At 44.6% G+C, this 21885-nt stretch overlaps 1 protein-coding gene across 1 annotated transcript in view; it reads right to left on the bottom strand.

Annotated features, from left to right (window-relative positions):
* Positions 1-21885, bottom strand: part of DNAAF9 (dynein axonemal assembly factor 9) — a 91578-nt gene that overhangs the window by 4442 nt on the left and 65251 nt on the right. Inside the window, 7 exon segments of the mRNA XM_087723924.1 lie at positions 7963-8171; positions 8893-8967; positions 11177-11283; positions 12617-12703; positions 14111-14246; positions 15627-15664; positions 17042-17167. Of these exon segments, the coding sequence (XP_087580050.1) occupies positions 7963-8171; positions 8893-8967; positions 11177-11283; positions 12617-12703; positions 14111-14246; positions 15627-15664; positions 17042-17167 (778 nt within the window).

The raw sequence follows: 21885 nt of genomic DNA, 5'->3' as shown, positions 1-21885 counted from the left end.
ACACGAGGACTGTGGCCACCAAATATTCAGACTCAAATCTTGAAAGCCCCAATGGAAACTTGGACAGCAACTATCTGAGAGAAGACTGTGACAGTGAGATAGTGTGGCGCCAGGAGTGGGCAGCTTCTAATCCAGATATGTTTAATTTAATATCTGATCTAGCACAAGGCTTTGATCTCCTAAATCTGGAGAGCCCCCAACTGGATTTGAACCAATTACGGCAGGTGCCAATCCTGGAAATATAAGTGGGGGCTGCTTGATCCTCCTAACCGTAACATCCTGCAAACCTGACATCGTATTGCGACGGAATGCGCCCCCCCCCCAAAAAAAAATGTTTACTGGATCCCTGCCTGAAATGCAGCATCTTGAGGGCAGTGCTGCCCAATGGTTAAAAGATCTAGCTAGCCGGCCATCGGCTTAGCCACTCTGGTAACTGCTCATATATGATTTCATTTTATTCACAATTTTTATGCGCCGCGAAGGGCTGCGCGTTTTTGAAATGGTTCGCTGCTGTTTGCTGTGTTTCATATCTCGATGCACATTTCATATACTGGGGTTTTTGTATGCGTAGGTTTTTATATTTTGATACGCGTTTCATATGCTCTGGTGTGCAATGGGTGGAAACTAATCAAGGAGAGAATCAACTTAGAACCAAGGAGAAATTTCCTGACAGTGAGAACAATTAATCAGTGGAACAGAAATTGCCTCCAGAAGTTCTGAATGCTCAAAACACTGGAAGTTTTAAAGAAGAGATTGGATAACCATTTGTCTGGAACGGTATAAGGTTTCTTGCCTAGGCAGGGGGTTGGACTAGAAGACCTCCAAGGTCCCTTCCAACTCTTGTTATTCTATTCTATTCAATTCCATTCCATATTCTATTTTATTCTATTCTATATTTCCATTCCATTCCATATTCTATTCAATTCTATCCCTTATTCTATTCTATTCTATTCTATTCTAATTTTCTAGTCCATTCTATTCTATTCTATTCATTGTATTCTATATTTCCATTCCATTCCACATTCTATTCCATATTCTATTCTATTCTAATTTTCTAGTCCATTCTATTCTATTCTATTCATTGTATTCTATATTTCCATTCCATTCCACATTCTATTCCATATTCTATTCTATTCTAATTTTCTAGTCCATTCTATTCTATTCTATTCATTGTATTCTATATTTCCATTCCATTCCACATTCTATTCCATATTCTATTCTATTCTAATTTTCTAGTCCATTCTATTCTATTCTATTTATTGTATTCTATATTTCCATTCCATTCCACATTCTATTCCATATTCTATTCTATTCTAATTTTCTATTCTATTTTCTATTCTATTCTATTTATTCTATTCTATATTTCCATTCCATTCCATAAGTGTTGTATCTTATGATTCCTGATGAATGTATTCTTTTCTATTTTTCTTTATGTACACAGAGAGCATCTGCACCAAAGACAAATTCCTTGTGTGTCCAATCACACTTGGCCAATAAAGAAATTTAATATAATCTAATCTATTCTATTCCATTCCATTCCATTCTTTTCTATTCTATTTTTTCTATTCCTTATTCTATTCTACTCTATTCTATTCTCTATCCCTTATTCTATTCTATTCTATGCTATTCCATTCCATTCCATTCCATTTTCTATTCTATTCTATTCTATTCTATTCTATTCTATTCTATTCTATTCTATTCTATTCTAATGGTACACATTTCATATGCTGTTTTTTGTTAAGTTTTTATGCATTAACGCTGTATTTTGTTATATGGAGGTTCATTGCCAACTGCGTATCTCCCAGAATTTGGGGTGGCCTTAAACCTACTCAGTTTTTTTCTCCTTTGAAGAATTCATATCGTGAGAAGAGGAAGAAAAATGTTTTATAAATGACAACCTAGACTGATGCTTCCATTCGACAGCCTGATACATTTTTTAAAACGACTTGGCACGTATATCAAAGACCCAGAAATCAAGCGTTACATCTGATCAAATGTTCCAGAGATCGATTTTCATGCGATGTTCAGAACCGATACACATTCATTATGTGAATCACAGATGAGGAATTGTGGCGGTTTATGAATTTTAAGATGCTTTTAAATGTCAAGCTTCCGGGCGGGGGGGGGGGGGGGGAAATCTCTTTAATGTGCCAACTGGATGGCTACATAGCTAGACTGCGTGGGTTTGCATTTTAAGAGGTGCGTGTGCGCGCACAGAAATGCAGAGAATGGACTTTTTGCTCTCCTTCTTCACCTACAGAACTATGCCCGTTTTCAATCCTTAACACAACAATCTAATATAAAAGATATTTCTGCTCTTCAGTGTCTGTTCTCCAAAGCACCTGAGGGCAGGGCAAGAAGCAATGGATGGAAACTAATCCAGGAGAAAAGCAACCGAGAACTAAGGAGAAATTTCCTGACAGCGAGAATGATTAACCAGAGGAACTGCTGGCCTCTAGAAATTGGGGGTGTTCCAACACGGGGGGGCGGGTGGGGGGGAGGGTTAAGAAGAGACCGGACAGTCATGTGTCTGAAATGATATAGGATCTCCTGCTTGAGCCGGGGGCTGGACTAGAAGACCTCCAAGGTACCTTCCAGCTCTCTTATTCTATTAACACTAAGAGTGAAGCAGCACGTGATATATATTTCATGCACATACACATCCACCTGTTTGTGTTTATGTCTATACATACACACGCACAGTACACAAATACACACACAAGCAGTCCCTGACATACGACAGATTCCTTAGCGACCGTTCAGAGTGACAACGGCACTGAAAAAAGTGGTTTATGACCATTTTTCACACTTATCACCATGGCAGTATTCCCAGAGTCAAGTGATCAAAATTCAGCCGCTTGAAAACGGACTCATATTTATGACGGTGGCAGTGTCCTGGGGTCATGTGATCCCCTTTTGTGACCTTCTGACAAGCAAATTCAATGGGGAAGCCAGATTCACTTAACGTACTGTACTGTACTGTATTTCTTTTCTATTCTATCCTATTCTATGCCATATTTTCTATTCTATGCCATTCCAATTCAATTCAATTCCATTCCATATTTTCCTTTCTATTCTATTCCATTCCAATTCCAACTCAATCCTATTCCATTCCATATTTTCTATTCTATTCCATTCCAATTCCAATTCAATTCTATTCCATATTTTCTATTATATTCCATTCCAATTCCAACTCAATTCTATTCCATATTTTCTATTCTATTCTATTCCAATTCTATTCTATTCCATTCCATATTTTCTATTCTATTCTATTCCATTCCATATTTTCTATTCTATTCTATTCCATTCCAATTCCAATTCAATTCTATTCCATTCCATATTTTCTATTCTATTCCATTTCAATTCAATTCTATTCCATTTCTATTCTACATTTTCTATTCTATTCTATTCTATCCTATTCCATATTTTCTATTCTGTTCCAATTCCAATTCAATTCTATTCCATTTCATATTTTCTATTCTATTCTATTCCATTCCATTCATTATCTTTTCTATTCCACTCCATTCCAATTCCAACTCAATTCTATTCCATTCCACATTTTCTATCCTATCCTATCCTATTCCATATTTTCTATTCTATTCTATTCCATACTTTCTATTCCATTCCATATTTTCTACTCCATTCCATTCCATACTTTCTATTCCATTCCATATTTTCTATTCCATTCCATTCCAATTCCAACTCAATTCTATTCCATTCCACATTTTCTATTCTATTCTATCCTATCCTATCACATATTTTCTATTCTACTCCATTCCATTCTCTTTTCTCTATATTCTCTTCTATCTACGTTCTCTTCTCTTCTATTTCACAGATTCAGTTATATACTTATTATTTATAGGGATTTGTGTGTGTGTGTGTGTGTGTGTACACAAACACACGTCTGTATGCACGCACACACACACACAAACTTTTCTTGGTTTTGATGTGTGGGGCTCTGCAGTTAGGCCCAGAAGTACCAATCGCACTAACTAATAATTATCCAAGCACTCCGACTTGGTTATGGATGTAAAGGAAGAGTCGGAAGGCCACTGTGGAAGAATTCCAGCTACTGCTGTGTTTGAAAAGCAAGCCCTATTTATAGAATCGGTCTGCAGATCTTCTTCTGCTTTTTCCCCTGTCTTGTCCACCCGATGGCACTGGTTGCCCCGCCCTCTTTCTGCGCAAAGCTCCTCTTCCCACCTGCCCCGCGATTTCTGCAAAGGTCGGATCTGCTGATCTAGTTGGTCGTTCTGTGACTTTGTGAGAACTCACTCCGCGTGACTCTTCGCCTGCCGCCCTGCGCTCGGTCATCGGGAGAACCGAGATTAGCTCACCCCGACAGATGCCTTGAAGCCCGCGAGGAAAGCAGAAGGGCACCGGGGGGCTTTGGTGGCAGCAGGGAAAAGTTGAACTCACTGTGGCTCTGTCGTGGCTGTGCTCCAGACGAGGAGTGCATGCAAATTATCTTTATGTAACAGATTTCTCTTGCACATTAAAAATCCAGAATCCTTCATCCGGGGAAGATCTCTTTTATCAAAGCCCACTTTGCCATGACAGCGGTGGTATCAAACCAGATGTTCCAGCCAGGAGCATCAGTCTGCACCAGTGGTGGCATTCAACCCACTTAGCAATAGCAATAGCAATAGCAATAATAGCAATAGCAGTAGACTTAGCAATAGCAGTAGACTTATATACCGCTTCATAGGCCTTTCAGGCCTCTCTAAGCGGTTTACAGAGAGTCAGCATATTGCCCCCAACAATCTGGGTCCTCATTTCACCCACCTCGGAAGGATGGAAGGCTGAGTCAACCTTGAGCCAGTCAGGATCAAACTCCAGACTGTGGGCAGAGTCAGCCTGCAATGCTGCATTCAAGCCACTGGGGAGAAAGGAAGGAAGGAAGGAAGGAAGGAAGGAAGGACACTAGCAATAGCACTTAGACTTATATACTGCTTTACAGCCTCTCTAAGCGGTTTACAGAGTCAGCATATCGCCCCCAACAACAATCCGGGTCCTCATTTTACCCACCTCGGAAGGATGGAAGGCTGAGTCAACCTTGAGCCGGTGAGATTTGAACCGCCGAACTGCAGAACTGCAGTCAGCTGAAGTAGCCTGCAGTGCTGCATTTAACCACTGCCCCACCTCGGCTCTTAACAACCGGTTCACCGAAAAATGCGAGAGTGTGCGCACGCACGGCTTCCGTGCGTGCGTGGCGGCCCGGGGCAAGGCTGGAGCCGGGGAATGGCACGTTCCCCAACTTGGCCGAGGTGGGTGGCAAGTGGGCGGCAGACAGAGCCGGGGAATGGCGTAACCCTGGACCCCCAACCCGGGGCGAAGGGCGAGGGGGTGGCATGGTTACCTTTGGTAAGATTAGCAGATTAGTTGGATGGTCTGGACCGCGTGGCGAAGGGAAGATAATATATATCAGTGTTTCTCAACCTTGGCAACTTGAAGATGTCCGGACTTCAATTCCCAGAATTCCCCAGCCAGCATTCGCTGGCTGGGGTATTCTGGGAGTTGAAGTCCGGACATCTTCAAGTTGCCAAGGTTGAGAAACACTGATATATCGGGTGGAGCGGGCAGGGCTAGCTGGTGGTGGTTGATTTTACCGGTTCTCCGACCTGCACAAAATCGTAACAACTGGTTCGACCGAACCAGTACGAACCGGCTGAATTCTACTCCTGGTTTGCGCTCAAATTTCATAACCTAGTGCATTTCTTTCTAAAGGCATTGTGGGCGGCTGGTTCTCTCCAGCTTTCAGAGCCAAGCCCCCTGACCTAGATGCTCTTCAAGAGATAAGACGTGGATCTGCCAGCTTGAAAACTTCAGCGGGTGGCAAATATCTAGCAAGAGCTCCAAGTTGGCATGTTCATCGTTCCGTGGTTCATACAGAATTCATGTTCTTTATGTTCCATACATACGTTCATACGTACATGCATGAATAAAGTTCGTACATGCTTTATGTATGAGGAATTATTGAGTCTGTCTCTGCAACCAAACAAGACAAACACAGACTTCAGACGAGAATTAGAACTGCAGAAAAAACAATGGCTACCAAACTGCCTTCAAATTGAGGACCTGGACACTGCAGGAGTCACAAAGAGGGCTGTGAAAATATTTACAGAGCCCTCACATCCTGGACATAAATTGTTTCGACTCCTACCCTCAAAACGACGCTATAGAGCACTGCACACCAAGACAACTAGACACAAGGACAGTTTTTTCCCCGAACGCCATCACTCTGCTAAAAAGATAATTCCCTCACCACTGTCAAATTATCTACTAAGACTATATTACTATTATTCTTCTCTTCCTTCCTAGTACCTATCTCTTCTCACTTATGAGTATAATCATGTTGCCTGTATCTTTACAATATATATTGTTTTGTTTCCTAGTACGATTTGATTGCTTATTAGTAACCTATGACTATCACCAAGTGGTATATTTTATGCTTCTTCATGAATGCATTCTATTTTTATTTTTGTACACTGAGAGCATCTGCACCAAAGACAAATTCCTTGTGTGTCCAACCACACTTGGCCAATAAAGAATTCTATTCTGTTCTATTCTATTCTATTCTATTCTATTCTATTCCACTGTACTCTATTCTACTCTATTCTATTCCATATCCTATCCTATATTCTATTCATTCTTTATTTCTTATTCTATTGTATTCTACTCTACTCTATTCTATTCATTCTTTATTTCTTATTCCATTCTATTCTACTCTTATTCTATTCATTCTTTCTTTCTTATTCTATTCTATTCTATTCTATTCTATTCTACCAAAGACAAGTTCCTTGAGTGTCCAATCACACTTGGCCAATAAAGAATTCTATTCTATTCTATTCTATTCTATTCTATTCTATTCTATTCTACTTTACTCTATTTTTCTACATAATTTAGGTTATGTTCCATACATACATTCATACGTACTTGTATAACAGAGCCGAGGTGGCGCAGTGGTTAGGGTGCAGTACTGCAGGCCACTTCAGCTGACTGTTATCTGCAGTTCGGTGGTTCTAATCTCACCGGCTCAAGGTTGACTCAGCCTTCCATCCTTCCGAGGTGGGTGAAATGAGGACCCAGACTGTGGGGGCGATATGCTGACTCTGTAAACCGCTTAGAGAGGGCTGGAAGCCCTGTGAAGCGGTATATAAGTCTAACTGCTATTGCTATTGCTATAACTAAAGTTCGTACATACTTTATGTCTATACACAGTTCAAACATACGTCATGCTCATAAATACTTTATAAAGACTTAGCAAGACCGTACTTGAAATACTGCATCCAATCTTGGTCACCACAATGTAAAAAAAAAGATGCGGAGACTCTAGAAAGGGTTACAGAGAAGAGCAACCAAGATGATGAGGGGACTGGAGGATGAGACATACGAAGAATGGCTGCAGGAATTAGGTAAATCTAAAAAAAGAGAAGGACTTTTAAGGTGCACCTGATAGCAATCTTCCAATATTTGAGGGGCTGCCCCAAAGAAGAGGGTGTGTATGTGTTCAACCTCTTCTCCAAAGGCACCTGAGGGCAGGGGAAGCAGCAATGGGTGGAAACTAATCAAGGGGAGAAGCAACCTAGAACGAAGGAGAAATTTCCTCACTGTGAGAACATCTAATCGGTGGAACAGCTGGCCTTCAGAAATCATAGGCGCTCCACCACTGGATGTTTTTAAGAAGAGACCGGACACCAATTTCTCACTTAGCGACATACATTTTGGGCTCAATTGTGATCGTAAGTTGAGGACTACCTGCAGTTTCCTAAGGCAGTGTTTCTCAACCTTGGCAACTTGAAGATGTCCGGACTTCAACTCCCAGAATTCCCCAGCCAGCGAATGCTGGCTGGGGAATTCTGGGAGTTGAAGTCCAGACATCTTCAAGTTGCCAAGGTTGAGAAACACTGTCCTAAGGAGTGGGAGGTAACACTTCTCCTCCCGCCCAGCAGAGAGACTCACCTGTTTGGCCGTCTGCCTCAGCCAGTCCTTGATGTCGTCTTCCTTGAGGGAGCATCCCACAAACACCAGGAAACATTCCTGGGACCCAGAATAGTCCCGGTTCTCGGTTCTGGACTCAGGAGGGAAAGGGAGGGGCCCCTCCTGGACAGGGACCAGGCTTAAGGTGTTGGAAGATGCATGGTGACATACTTCAACCATCCGGTCAGAATCTGCGTCAGAGAAACACCAAAAGGGGAGGGTTATTAATGAGTGGTGACTTTTGTTCAATGGGGAGGGGGGGGTGTTCCTTCAGGTGCTTTCAGGTATTGTTGTAGCCCACCAGTGGCCACTGGAGCTGGCAGCAGATTCGGACAGTGAGGAGGTTGGGGAGGAACCTGGGCCAGTCCTGGAGTCCGGGGAAGGCTCTGATGAGGGCTCTTGTCAGAGGCAGAGAGGGGGCCAGGGCCGTCTGACAGTTATCAGCTGCCTTCAGAGTCGGACATCAGTGAGGCAGAAGAACAGGTGGAGCCTGTTCCCAGTGTGCGCATGCGCAGAGTTGCCAGACGAAGGGAAGAGCTAAAGAACAGGGGTCGACTTGGGAGTAAAAGCACAGGTGGACGGTGAATGGCCCCTCCCAGAGGGAATAAAAGAGGAGCGAAACGGGAGTGGAGCTTGCAGGAGGCACTTAGTTCATTCCTGCATTCTTGCCAAATATTGCGGCATCTGAAAGATCTCGGCCTGGCCACTCGGAGTCAGACATCAGTGAGGCAGACGAACGGCCGTTAAGTCAAACCTGTGCTGTCCTCAGCTCCAAAACTGACACACATTTTGAGACTCTGTAATGCACTGAGCACAAGGGCAAGCATTAAAAATACGTACGTAGATGACACCTGCAGGGATTGAGGATAAAATAATTCAGAAATGGGGGTAAGGTGGAGGCTGAACAGTTACCTGAAAACTTGACTTTGCCAAAAATGTGGTATATGTTCCCAGAGAACGGACTCGATTTGTTAGACGACTTCAAAGCTGTTTGAAAAGACAACACCTTGATTAGAGCAGTGTTTCTCAACCGCGGCAACTTTAAGAAGGGTGGACTTCAACTCCCAGAATTCCCAGGCAGCCATGTTGACTGCGGGATGCTGGGAGCTGAAGTCCACCTGTTTTCTAGTATTTCTCATTGTGAACATCCTTTGGCTTAAACACAGATAAGCTGCATTGTCAAACAGGATCTCAAATTGTTTTTGCTACGCACGGGTCGCTTTTGGAACGTGAGGGGAGCCGAATGTCAACTCGTAAAGTTGCCATGGTGAGAAAAGTGGGGGAGCGCATTCCACGCATACCTTTGGCTAGAGTCGGATCTCAGATTACTACAGCAGGCTTGTGAAGCGTGCACCTCATTGGCGAATGTGATTTATGACACAGACTGAGGGGAGGGAGGAAACGGGGGGTAAAGTTCAGCCATAATTAAAATGAGATCAGATCTGACTGCAATAGGGTATTGTCGAAATGGTGTTCCTAATAAATGACTGGATTTCTTTTGAAACTTGGCTCAAGGCTCATAAATTAATTAGGGCATCTTTTGGTAATCTGACAAGAAAGGTGGGATTGCCATTTCCCCCCCCTTCAAAGCGGGTCTCGGGTCAAGTGCCCACTATGGGCAAAAAATTCAAGATGGTGGCTGCAAGGATGTGACCAAGGAGATGCCCCTTTTGATCTACCTGAGTGGCTGAGGGGATACAAGGAACATTTACCGTGTTTCCCCAAAAATAAGAGAGGGTCTTATTTTCTTTTGACTCCCTGAAATAAGTGCTTGGCCTTATTTTCGGGGAGGTCTTATTATTTTTGAGGCACAGGAGGTGGCGAGCGTGGTCACCTCATGGCTGCTGCTGTGTTGCAATATTTTCTGGGGAGGGCTTATTTTAGCGCATGCGCTCAAAAGCCTGATTGGGCTTATTATCCGGGGGAGGTCTTATTTTCAGGGAAACAGGGTAGCATCATTTTGGGTTTTTGCAAAATGAGAATTTGATCGCCTTCTAATTCAGTGTTTCTCAACCTTGGTGACTTTAAGAAGGGTGGACTTCAACTCCCAGAATTCCCCAGCCAGCTGGCTGGGGAATTCTGGGAGTTGAAGTCCACCCTTCTTAAAGTCACCAAGGTTGAGAAACACTGAATTAAGAGAAATAACGCTGAATTGCACGCACATTTTACTCCCAAGTGCTTCTGCACAAGCTGAAAAATTATACCCCAATGAAGAAAGGATACGTAAAGGGAAAAAGTTGCTTCAAGAAAAAGCATTTCCTTTTTTTAAAAGAAGTGTTCTAGAATCAGTTGCATAAATGTGAAAATCATTACATTATTTGGGAGTTTTTAAACCAGAAAAATGACAGTCAAGGCTGTACCGAGGCTGCAACTTCTGATAACAATTTCAGCCATATATTCTTGTTAGCCATTCCAGAGCGGGGGAAATGCACACGCGTTGTTAAGATTCCATGTCGCCGGCCTCTATGTATCCGAATTTACAACCTAAATGCTGGAGATGTGATTGTGCTGATGCTACTTACTTTCATATATGGTGGACTTGTAAAAAAGGTTAAAGCACTCTGGGTAAAAATAGGGTGGATTATGCAAAATGTTCTTAAAAAAAGGATAAAGTTTACCACTCAGTTATTTTTGTTAGGTATAATTACTGATTGTTCAGTTGTAGAGATTAACCTGATTTTGCATTTAATAACCGCAGCTAGACTGCTGGTGGCGCAATACTGGAAGAAGGAAGATTTGCCTACTGTTCAAGAATGGACATTGAAAGTAACAAACCTAGCTGAGATGGCTAAAATATCTGCATATCTCAAGGACCATTCAAACGAGAGATATAAACTGGAGTGGAGAAGATGGATTGACTATACTGAAAATAAATATGGGACTAAGAAATTTCAGATAGCTTATGACTAAAGAAACAAGGAATGATATAATTTGTTTAGAGCTAGCCTAGCAAGGAGGAGTTAAAGCTCAAATGAAAGATGAGATTAACTTTTTAAAAGTTTATTTTAGAATGTTTTTGTTAAAGATTTATACCCTGTATCGGTTCTGGGAAGTCGGGGTGGGTAGGTGGAGGGGAGAAGGTTTGGGGAGGGGGTTGGGGGAGAGGGAAGTAAATATTTGTAAAAGTTTTTTTTTTCCAAAATTCTCATTAAAAAAAAAAAGATTCCATGTCGCTGAAAAAAAAAAGATAATTTACCTTTACATTTAGCCGCAAAGCGCATTTTCTCCAAAGGGCGGTTAAACCACACACAAATTTGGACCATGGGGGGGAAGACAGAACCGGCTCTAAATTTCCCATCAAACCTGAAAGGAGAGAAAAAAAATATTAACTACTTAAAGGAAAATATTCACCCTTAATAGCTAATCGCTTTTTGAAAAATCAGGCAAATTGAATTAAAGGCCAATTTTACGTTTTTGAACGTTTGAATAAAGCAGGCAAATTCTGCTTTCCAAAGGCAGAAACAACTGAAGAAGAGATAATGACTCTTTTCTTTCTGTAGTCACAGAAATATATATTTTGTCCGGAGTGGTCTGCTTTGAGCTTGGCGCGCTGGTTAAAAAAAAAGCATTAAATACACAGATGAGGATACAAATAATCCTCGACTTATGACCACAACCGAACCCAACGTTTCCATCGCTAAGCAAAACAGTTGTTAAGTGAGCTTTGCCCCACTTTAAAACCTTTCTAACCACGGTTGTGAAGGAAACCTCCAAAGTTGGTAAGTGAACCATGCAGTCGTTAAGCGAATCTAGCTTCCCCCGTTGACAAACTCGGAGGGTGAGCACATGACCCCTGGATGTTGCAACTGTCATAAGTACATGCCAGTGGCCAAGCGGCTGAATTTTGGTCACGTGACTGTGGGAATTCCACGACGGTTGTAAATGTAAGGACTGATCAGAAGGGACTTTTCCAGTATTGTAATTTTGAATGGTCACTAAATAAATCGTTGTAAGTTGATTACTATTTATAGTTCTGCCTAACTGCGCCTGGTTTGGTCTCCACTTGAGAAGAGCCCTCCACTTAGGCTGCAAGTTGTTATTTTTCTTGAAATTTAAAAAAAAAAAATGGTTAAGGAGCGTATTAAACATGTGTGCCCCTTAAAACAGAACAGACACACACAAAATTGCAACTTCATGCGATCATATAAACAGTGCGAGAAGGGTTCCAGATGTGCTGGCCTGCAGCTGGAAAGGCTGGGCCGCGGGAGGGAGATTAAGCCTTGGAAACAGCGGAGAAGAAAAACTTCCTAAAAATTCCTACCCGCAAAAGGGACAAGGCTCCGTTTACCTCAATGAAAGTGCATTCTGGGAAGCTTGGCATACAATTAGGGATCAGCGCTAATTAAAGGGGAGGAGGATTAATGGCAATTAAGTATGGGGTGGGAATCCTCTTAAATTGGGGCTTTCCAAAGTTGGCCACTTTTAAGACTTTGTGGACTTCAACTCCCAGAATTCTTCAGCCAGGAGGAATTCTGGGAGTTGAAGTCCACAAGTCTTAAAGTGGCCCAGTTTGCCAAATGATGATGATGATGATGATGATTAAATGAACTGTTCTTAAGTCAAGGACCCCCTGTACTTGTACACGCATATTAAAAGACACCGGTTCATAAACATTTTGCCGAACGGAGATACTTGCCATCCGGGGTACATTAAGTAGCGAGTTGCCAACATCTGGGGCTCGCAGAAGCTGTTTTCTGAGAGAATTAGCTCGATGTCCTCATTCCTAGCGGGGAGAGAAATCAAAATTTTATGGACTTATTAATATTTAGTGAGGTTTTGTTTTCACGGGGCCTTAAAGCAGCCTTTCCGAAACCGGATCTCTCTAGATGTGTCTGCAGCTGCCAATTTTTCCAATCAAGGTCTCAACTTCAAAGGCGGTGGGAGGTGCCAAAATCCCAGAAGTGACATCAGGTAAGGAAAAACTGATCCCAAACTCTAAAGCTTTATGTAAAAATAAATTTCTCTCTTTTTTTGACTCCAGGCCGGGGGTTGGCAACCATAAACACTCAAAAGAGCCATTTGGGCCCATTTCCCACACAAAAGGGAGCCACAAAACTCTTCCCACGCCTGACTTTTTCCTGAGCGCTCATAAAACTAGCATATGTATTTAAATTAAAGGTCCTGTTTCCTTCTGAAACTTTTATTTTCTTGGATTTTATCCATAGTTGCCCTACCGGGGGTCGAAAAACTCAATAAACAGCGTGCTGGCGGGCGTCGCACATTGGCGGCTGTGACGCATATTTTGAGCGACAGGGAGCCGCAGCGGAGGGGTGAAAGAGCCACGTGCGGCTCCAGAGCCGCAAGTTGCTCATCTCTGGTCCAGGTTATGAGACCTGTTTTATCTTCCCCTGGCTTATAAATGCTTATTTATTTATGACATTTACATGCTGTCCGACACACTGGTAAGGGGGTTCTGGCCGGCTTTCGCAATTAATAAAAAGGAACATATGAAAGCCATTAGATATGGCAGAGGGTTTAAAGCAATCGTAACAAGTGAAGAACTTTTTGATATTGAGCACAAAATTGATCAGGTTACAACATGGCTAAAAAGCAGGAGACAGTGAGTTCTAGTCCTGCCTTATGCATGAAAGCTGGCTGGGTGACTTTGGGCCAATCACCAGGAGACAGCGAGTTCTAGTCCTGCGTTAGGCATGAAAACCAGCTGGGTGACTGGGCCAGTCACCAGGAGACGGTGAGTTCTAGTCCTGCCTTAGGCATGAAAGCTGGCTGGGTGACTTTGGGCCAATCACCAGGAGACAGTGAGTTCTAGTCCAGCTTTAGGCATGAAAGATGGCCAGGTGACTTTGGGCTAATCACCAGGAGATAGTGAGTTCTAGTCCTGCCTTAGGCATGAAAGATGGCTAGGTTATCTTGGCTTCCCTCTCAGCCCAACCTACCTAACAAGGGTTGTTGTTGTGAAAGGAAGCCGGATGAGGAAACTGCTGGCTCTGTTTGCCACCTTCAGTTATTTATAAAAATAATAAAGGTGGGATACAAATAATATATAGATATATAGATATATTCTTAACGGCTGACCTTCCTCCAGGGAAAATGCAGCGGGGACTAAGCCACATGCTATTTCTCAAGCTTTTATCATTTTTGGACTTTTCAAAAATGCTTTATGGATTACCGAGTTACGATGCCGTTTTCTGCCAGGATAAAAGAAACCGAAGAGTTGGCAGCTCGGATGAGCTTTTGCAGCTGGACAAGGAGCGGGCTTCTCTGCTCGGTTGTGTGGCTTGTAAACACCACATTACTCACTAAACCTGCCAAGGAAAAAAGACCATCAATGTAAGGACAAGAATGCTCCTTTCTTTGGAATTTCAGACTGCCATTTCGTAAAGCAGAGGTGGGGAACAATTTTTATGACTGGTGGACTTCAACTCCCAGAATTCCTGAGCCAGCATGGGGGACGAAGGCCCTTTTATGACTTGTGGACTTCAATTCCCAGAATTCCTGAGCCAGCATGGGGGACGAAGGCCCTTTTATGACTTGTGGACTTCAACTCCCAGAATTCCTGAGCCAGCATGGGGGACGAAGGCCCTTTTATGACTTGTGGACTTCAATTCCCAGAATTCCTGAGCCAGCATGGAAGGACGACGGCCCTTTTATGACTTATGGACTTCAATTCCCAGAATTCCTGAGCCAACATGGGGGACGCAAGCTCTTTTACGACTTGTGGACTTCAATTCCCAGAATTCCTGAGCCAACATGGGGGATGACGGCCCTTTTATGACTTGTGGACTTCAACTCCCAGAATTCCTGAGCCAACATGGGGGACGCAAGCTCTTTTACGACTTGCAGACTTCAACTCCCAGAATTCCTGAGCCAGCATGGGGGATGACGGCCCTTTTATGACTTGTGGACTTCAACTCCCAGAATTCCTGAGCCAGCATGGGGGACGAAGGCCCTTTTATGACTGGTGGACTTCAATTCCCAGAATTCCTGAGCCAACATGGGGGACGAAGGCCCTTTTATGACTTGTGGACTTCAATTCCCAGAATTCCTGAGCCAGCATGGAAGGACGACGGCCCTTTTATGACTTATGGACTTCAATTCCCAGAATTCCTGAGCCAACATGGGGGACGCAAGCTCTTTTACGACTTGTGGACTTCAATTCCCAGAATTCCTGAGCCAACATGGGGGACGAAGGCCCTTTTATGACTTGTGGACTTCAACTCCCAGAATTCCTCAGGTAGCCATGCTGGGTGGGGAATTCTGGGAGTTGAAGTTCACAAGTCATAAAAGGGACGTTGTTCTGCATGCTGGCTCAGGAATTCTGGGAGTTGAAGTCCAAAGGTCATTAAAAAAAGGGCCACTGTTTCCCTCCCCCTCCCCTTGCCGGCTTAAGAATTCTGGGAGTTGAAGTCCACAAGTCTTAAAGCTGCTTTTTTTTTTTTCCAAGAGGCAGAACTGGACTTTCTTGTTTTTCTTTGAAGACGTTTCGCTTCTCATCCAAGAAGCTTCTTCAGCTCTGACTGGATGGCGGGGAGTGGAAAGATGGTCTAGGGCCTCCTAGAAGAAACGTCCATTATCCCCAGATCACACGGCTTTTGTTTAACAGGATTATGGGGCATCCCACTATAGGAACTTTGGGGAGTTTGTGCCAGTTCATCCCGACAAGCCAACTTTGGAGAAATACTGACCTTGCGAACACTGGTCCAGAAACTTGGGGAAGAGAAACCTGGGGGAAAAAAAGACAAGGATGAATGTGGGACTCTTCGTAGTAAGAACTTTTAGAGAAAGTTAAATCTGTGACAAGCTTGTTCTCGGGATTCAAATTCAATGCTGCAGATTCTGACGTTCTGTCAGTGAACATACTTCTAGAACTTGGGTCTCCAACCTTGGCGACTTTAAGCCTGGACGATTTCAACTCCCAGAATTCCCCAGCCATGCGCTGGGGAATGGGGAATTCTGGGACTTGAAGTCCACACATCTTCAAATGACCAATGAGGAACATAGCTTTAATCATTTTTCCTCCTGCAGGTAGTTTGCTGTGGTCTTTGAGGGCATGGAAGCCAACAGAGGTCCACATTTTATCCATTTTTTGGGTAATCTCAGCCATTCTGGCCTAATTTGGGGGGGGGGGGTGTCTCCAAATTGGCATCTTTAAGACGTGTGGATTTCAACTGTCTGGCTGAGGAATTCTGGGACTTGAAGTCCACACATCTTAAAATTGGGGACCTCTAGGTTAAGGCCTCAGGCTAGGAATGAGGAGGCAGGAGTTTGTCTCACCTCAGCGATGGAAGCCAGATGGGGGTCTTTGGGCCAGTTGCTCCCCCCTCTCTCTCTCAACCCAACCCACCTTACAGGGTTGTTGTGGGGAAAATAATAGTTGAACACGTTGGCCACCTTGAGTTGTTTGTAAAAAATAATAAAAGATGGGATACTGATCTGGTCTAGGCTTCCCCAGCAGCACGAAGCCGAGTCCTCGTCCCGATAAACCCCTCTTATTTAATTTACAGTGAATTCCTCTCCAGCAAAGTCTTTCCTCTCCCACATTTCAAGAGAGTTCACAATTATCAGGCTTGGCGAGTGGCCAGGCCGATATCTTTCAATATTTGGCAAGAATGCAGGAATGAACTAAGTGCCTCCTGCAAGCTCCACTCCCCTTTCACTCCTCTTTTATTTCCTCTGGGAGGGGCCATTCACCGTCCACCTGTGGCCTTACTCCCAAGTCGACCCTTGTTCTTTAGCTCTTCCCTTCGTCTGGCCACTCTGTGCATGCGCACACTGGGAACAGGCTCCAGCTGTTCCTCTGCCTCACTGATGTCTGACTCCGAAGGCAGCTGATAACTGGCATACGGCCCTGGCCCGCTCTCTGCCCTCCTCCGAGCCTTCCCCAGACTCCAGTACTGACCCAGGTTCCTCCCCAACCCTCCTCACTGTCTGAATCTGCTGCCTGCTCCGCTGGCGGGCCACAACAGATACAAATAAATACATTAAATTAATAAAGGGCTGCCCTCCACAACAGTCTCAGTTTCTTATGAGGGGAAAATTAATTGCCCACACCTGGGCCTGCTAGAAAAGGCACCTGGGCATGGAGATGGGGGGGACATACCTGTGTTCCATGTAAGAGCTGAGGGGCTCGACACATGTTGTGACTGCGCCAATCACAAAGGAGGCCTTCACATCTGCGTCCGGGTGAGTCTGAAGGGCCTGGACAACGTCAATCACGTCAGTGTATCTGCGGAGGACATCAAACAAAGTCAATTGGGGGGGGGGGGAGAGCTGGATTCGCTTAACGAGCGTGCAACTTGACTGAACAACTGAAGTGATTCCTTTAACAGCCATGGGGGGAGGAGGGGGGAAGCTATAAAATCAGACGTGACTCATTTAACAACCTCCTTGGGGAGTCTGGTTCACCCTGAGGTCGTACGTCGAGGATTACCTACCCATACAGATGGTTCCTGGATTTACCACCATTCGTTTAGCGACAAAAGTTAAGACAAAAGATCATAACATGGGGCAAAACATAAAATATAGCCACATAAAATTTGGGCTCCATCGTGGTCGTAAGTCAGGGACTCCTTATAGAAAAGACGGAAAACTCCCGCCCACAGGTGCAGCGATGGGAATCTGCGTAAATAAACGCATCTTAGTGGCATCTAGAAAGGGCCACCGAACTGCGATTGGATTTCTGGGCAAAAGTACCCGTGTTTGCCGGATCGACGGAGTTGAGATTGTGAATTTGCGAAGCCCAACTTTCTGCTCAGGGCAAGGGTCCAAAACACAGCATCCCCCCGACAGATGGCCGTCCAAACCTCCGACTGAACCTGTGCAGGGAAGGTTAGCCCACCACGCTCAGGGTCACAGGCCCCACTGTCAAAATCTCTGTCACTGTGGGGAATTTTTAAAACATGTATATCCTCCGCCACGTTGCTCTTAAACTTCCCACCCGTGGCTGGTAGAGCAACGGAGGGCAGGTCGTAACCTCCTCCCGCGTCGACGCTCCTTTGAAAATGCCACCCGCTGCCCTCTCTCGGCCCTCGTTCCTCGTGGCTAAATCTGCCACCTCTCCTCCGGTCGCTCTGGGGTAGGGTTTCATTTCTGATTCTGGTAGAAAAGAACGCGGGCGGCTCAGGGATGAACCACGATGCTTCCCCGAGCTTCCTTCTTTCCTTGCAGATGTTTCACGACCCAGCTAGGTAACATCCTCAGGACTAGAAGGGAAGGAGCTTGCAGAGAGCAGGGGGAGGAGCAGAGGGGGAAGAGGAGAAGGATTATGGGGTCCTTGATGCCCTCTCAGCTTAGTTGTTTTCTTGCAGGCGTTTCATGACCCAACTAGGTAGCATCCTCAGGACTAGAAGGGAAGGAGCTTGCAGAGAGCAGGGGGAGGAGCAGAGGGGGAAGGATTATGGGGTCCTTGATGCCCTCTCAGCTTAGTTGTTTTCTTGCAGGCGTTTCATGACCCAACTAGGTAGCATCCTCAGGACTAGAAGGGAAGGAGCTTGCAGAGAGCAGGGGGAGGAGCAGAGGGGGAAGGATTATGGGGTCCTTGATGCCCTCTCAGCTTAGTTGTTTTCTTGCAGACGTTTCATGACCCAACTAGGTAACATCATCAGTGCTAGAAGGGGAGGAGTTTGCAGAGAGGAGGAGGAGAAGAGGAGGGGGAAGAGGAGAGGGGGAACGGGAGGAGCGTTGTGGGGTCCTTGATGGTCTCTGAGCTTGGTTGTTTTCTTGCAGACGTTTCATTACCTGACTAGCTAATAACATCAGTTGCCTAACAGGGAGTGAGATTTACAGAGAGGAGGAGGAGGGGGATGAGGACTGTGGAGTCCATGGTGCTCTCTGAGCTTCGTTGTTTTCTTGCAGACGTTTCATGACCCAACTAGGTAACATCATCAGTGCTAGAAGGGGAGGAGTTCGCAGAGAGGAGGAGGAGGAGGAGAAGAGGAGGGGGAAGAGGAGAGGGGGAACGGGAGGAGGGGTGGAGGGTCCTTGATGCTCTCTGAGCTTGGCTGGTATTCTTGCAGACGTTTCATGACCCAACTAGGTAACATCATCAGTGCTAGAAGGGAGTGGGATTTGCAGGGAAGAGGAGGACGAGGCGGAAGATAACTGAGGGGTCCTTGGTGCTCTCTGAACTAAGCTGTTTTCTTGCAGACATTTCATTACCCACCTAGATAACATCATCAACACTAGAAGGGAGTGGGGTTTGCAGAGAGGTAGACGACTGAGGGGGTCCCTGGTGCTCTCTGAACTTGGTTGTCTTCTTGCAGACATTTCATTACCCAACTAGGTAACATCAGTAGTGCTAGAAGGAAGTAGGATAGGCAGAGAGGAGGTGGTGGAGGAGGAGTGGGTCCTTGGCGCTGGTGGCTTTCTTGCAGACATTTCATGATCAAACTATGTAACATCATCCATGCTAGAAGGGAGTGGGGTCTGCAGAGCGGAAGGGGAGAGGAGGAGGGAGACAGTAGGATCCTTGGGGCTTTCTGAGCTCGGCTGTTTTCCTGCAAAGGTTTGGGGTTCAGCGGAGATCGTTAAACCCAGCCCAACTTGTTTTATTATTTCCTTGCAGTTCTGATTCGACCTGTTCCAGATGTGCTCCACTGCAACCCAGATACTGATTTTTGGGGGGAAGGAGAGGGCACTTTGGTCCAGCACATCTGGAAGGCCTCGCGTTGGGAACGGTCAAATAAAGGAGACCCTCCACATTCAAATGCCAGATGGGCATGCGCGCCGTCGCCAGCTGCCCTTCTGGTATGCGCCGGCCAGCTGGTCTTCGTGGGCACTGGAGCGCCTGAAAACGGCCTGAAAAATGGCCAAAAAACTCAGGGTATTTTCGGGCTGTTTCCCAGGCTGTTTTTAGGTCATTTTGGGGGCATTTTAAAGCTGCTTTTCGGGTTAAAAATGGCCTGAAAACAGTCCAAAAAAGGCCTCAAAACAGCCTCCCAAAAGAGGCCAAAAAACAGACATCCGTGTGTCAGCCAGCTGGTCTTCGTGGGCACCAGAGCGCCTGAAAATGGCCTGAAAAATGGCCAAAAATAGGCTGTTTTTAGGGCATTTTGGGGCTGTTTTCAGGCTGTTTTTTGGGCCAAAAATGGCCTGAAAACAGCCCCCAAAAGGCCTCAAAACGGCCAAAAAACAGGCATGCATGTGCCGGCTAGCAGGTCTTCGGGTTTGTGATATTCCGGCGTGCGCAAGCACAAGTACGCGCATGCACAGACGTTCCTCTTTGGTTACTTGGTGCCAAAAAGGTTCACCGTCACTGGGCTATTGGTGGTGATGGTGATCCATTAAGTTCCACCCCGTTTCCAAAATTAGAAAGGCAAAAAAAAACAAAAACCCCTTTTTAAAGACTTTCCAAGGTCTCTTTCATGCTGAACAAAACACGGAATAAATGCATACTTTGGACTTCGAGATTTCAAATAGTTTACACAATACTCTGAAGGTTTCCACACTTAATACTGAATTCCCTTGGATTAAACAGTGCTTCCCTTGGGGAAGGAGATTCAAGACACTCCACCCAAGATACAATGCTGGCCACATCCTTTTTTTTTTTTACTACTTATTTAGGGAATGTGATTTTAATCAAGAATAAGGCAGCTTGCTCCCCCGAATAGCTTGGAACCGCTTACTAAAAAAACCACGATATATTTGTTATGTATATTAAAAGCCACTCGCTTATTATTAAACATCTTGTTTCATAAAATATTCTCCCCCCCGCCCCCCCTTTTCAAAGCTGCCTTGGTTAACTTGAAACAGAGCCCGTGTTTTTTTGGAATGGATATATGTGTGGCAAAAGTATATAACCACAGCTGGGCTCAAAACTTCCGTGGCGAGGCGAGATATTTGTTAAGTGGGTTTTGCCCCATTTTACGACCTTCCTTGCCAAAGTTGTTAAATGAATCACTGCAATTGTTAAGTGGATCTGGTTCCCCTGTTGACTCTGCTTGTCAGAAGGTCGCAAAAGGGGATAGCAATAGCAATAGCAATAGTTAGACTTATATACCGCTTCATAGGGCTTTCAGCCCTCTCTAAGCGGTTTACAGAGTCAGCATATTGCCCCCAACAACAATCCGGGTCCTCATTTTACCCATGAGAGAGAGAGACAGAGACAGAGAGAGATAGACAAAGAGAGACAGAGACAGAGAGACAGAGAGAAGATAAAGGTTTCTCTTGCACATAGGGGGCGGTGCTCATCTCCGTTTCAAAGCCCAAGAGCCAGCGCTGTCCAAAAACGTCTCCGTGGTCAGGTGGCTGGCATGACTCAACACCGAAGGCGCACAGAATGCTGTTCCCTTCCCACCAAAGATGTTCCTATTTTTCTACTGGCATTTTTTACATACTTTTGAACTGCTAGATTGGCAGCAGCTGGGACAAGTAACAGGAGCTCACTCTGTTATACGGCGCTAGGGATTCGAACCGCTGAAATGCTGACCTTTCTGATCGACAAGCTCAGCCTCTTAGCTACTGAGCTACCGTGTCCCTTTATAGATAGATATAGGTACAGGTATAGATATAGTTATAGGTATGTAGATGTACATATAGATATATAAGTAGGTAGGTAGGTAGGTAGGTAGGTAGGTAGGTAGGTAGGTAGGTAGGTAGGTAGGTAGATAGATAGATAGATAGATAGATAGATAGATAGATAGATAGATAGATAGATAGATAGATAGATAGATAGATAGATAGATAGATAGATAGATAGATAGAACGGGCTGATTGATAGTTGGATGGATGGATGGATGGATGGATGGATGGATGGATGGATAGATAGATGATACATAAATAGAGATAGATAGGTAGGTAGATAGATAGGATAGATATTGCTGAATGGTTGATAGTCAGATAGATAGATAGATAGATAGATAGATAGATAGATAGATAGATAGATAGATAGATAGATAGATAGATAGATAGATAGATAGATAACTGATAGATTGATAGATAGAGCTG

Source organism: Thamnophis sirtalis, unplaced genomic scaffold (assembly GCF_051295495.1).
Source record: "Thamnophis sirtalis isolate CommonGarterSnake01/CBP01778 unplaced genomic scaffold, rThaSir2_p1.2 scaffold_10, whole genome shotgun sequence".
NCBI classification, from domain to species: domain Eukaryota; kingdom Metazoa; phylum Chordata; class Lepidosauria; order Squamata; family Natricidae; genus Thamnophis; species Thamnophis sirtalis.
The sequence above is the reverse complement of the archived record's forward strand: the minus strand, read 5'-3'. Positions and strand labels throughout refer to the sequence as shown.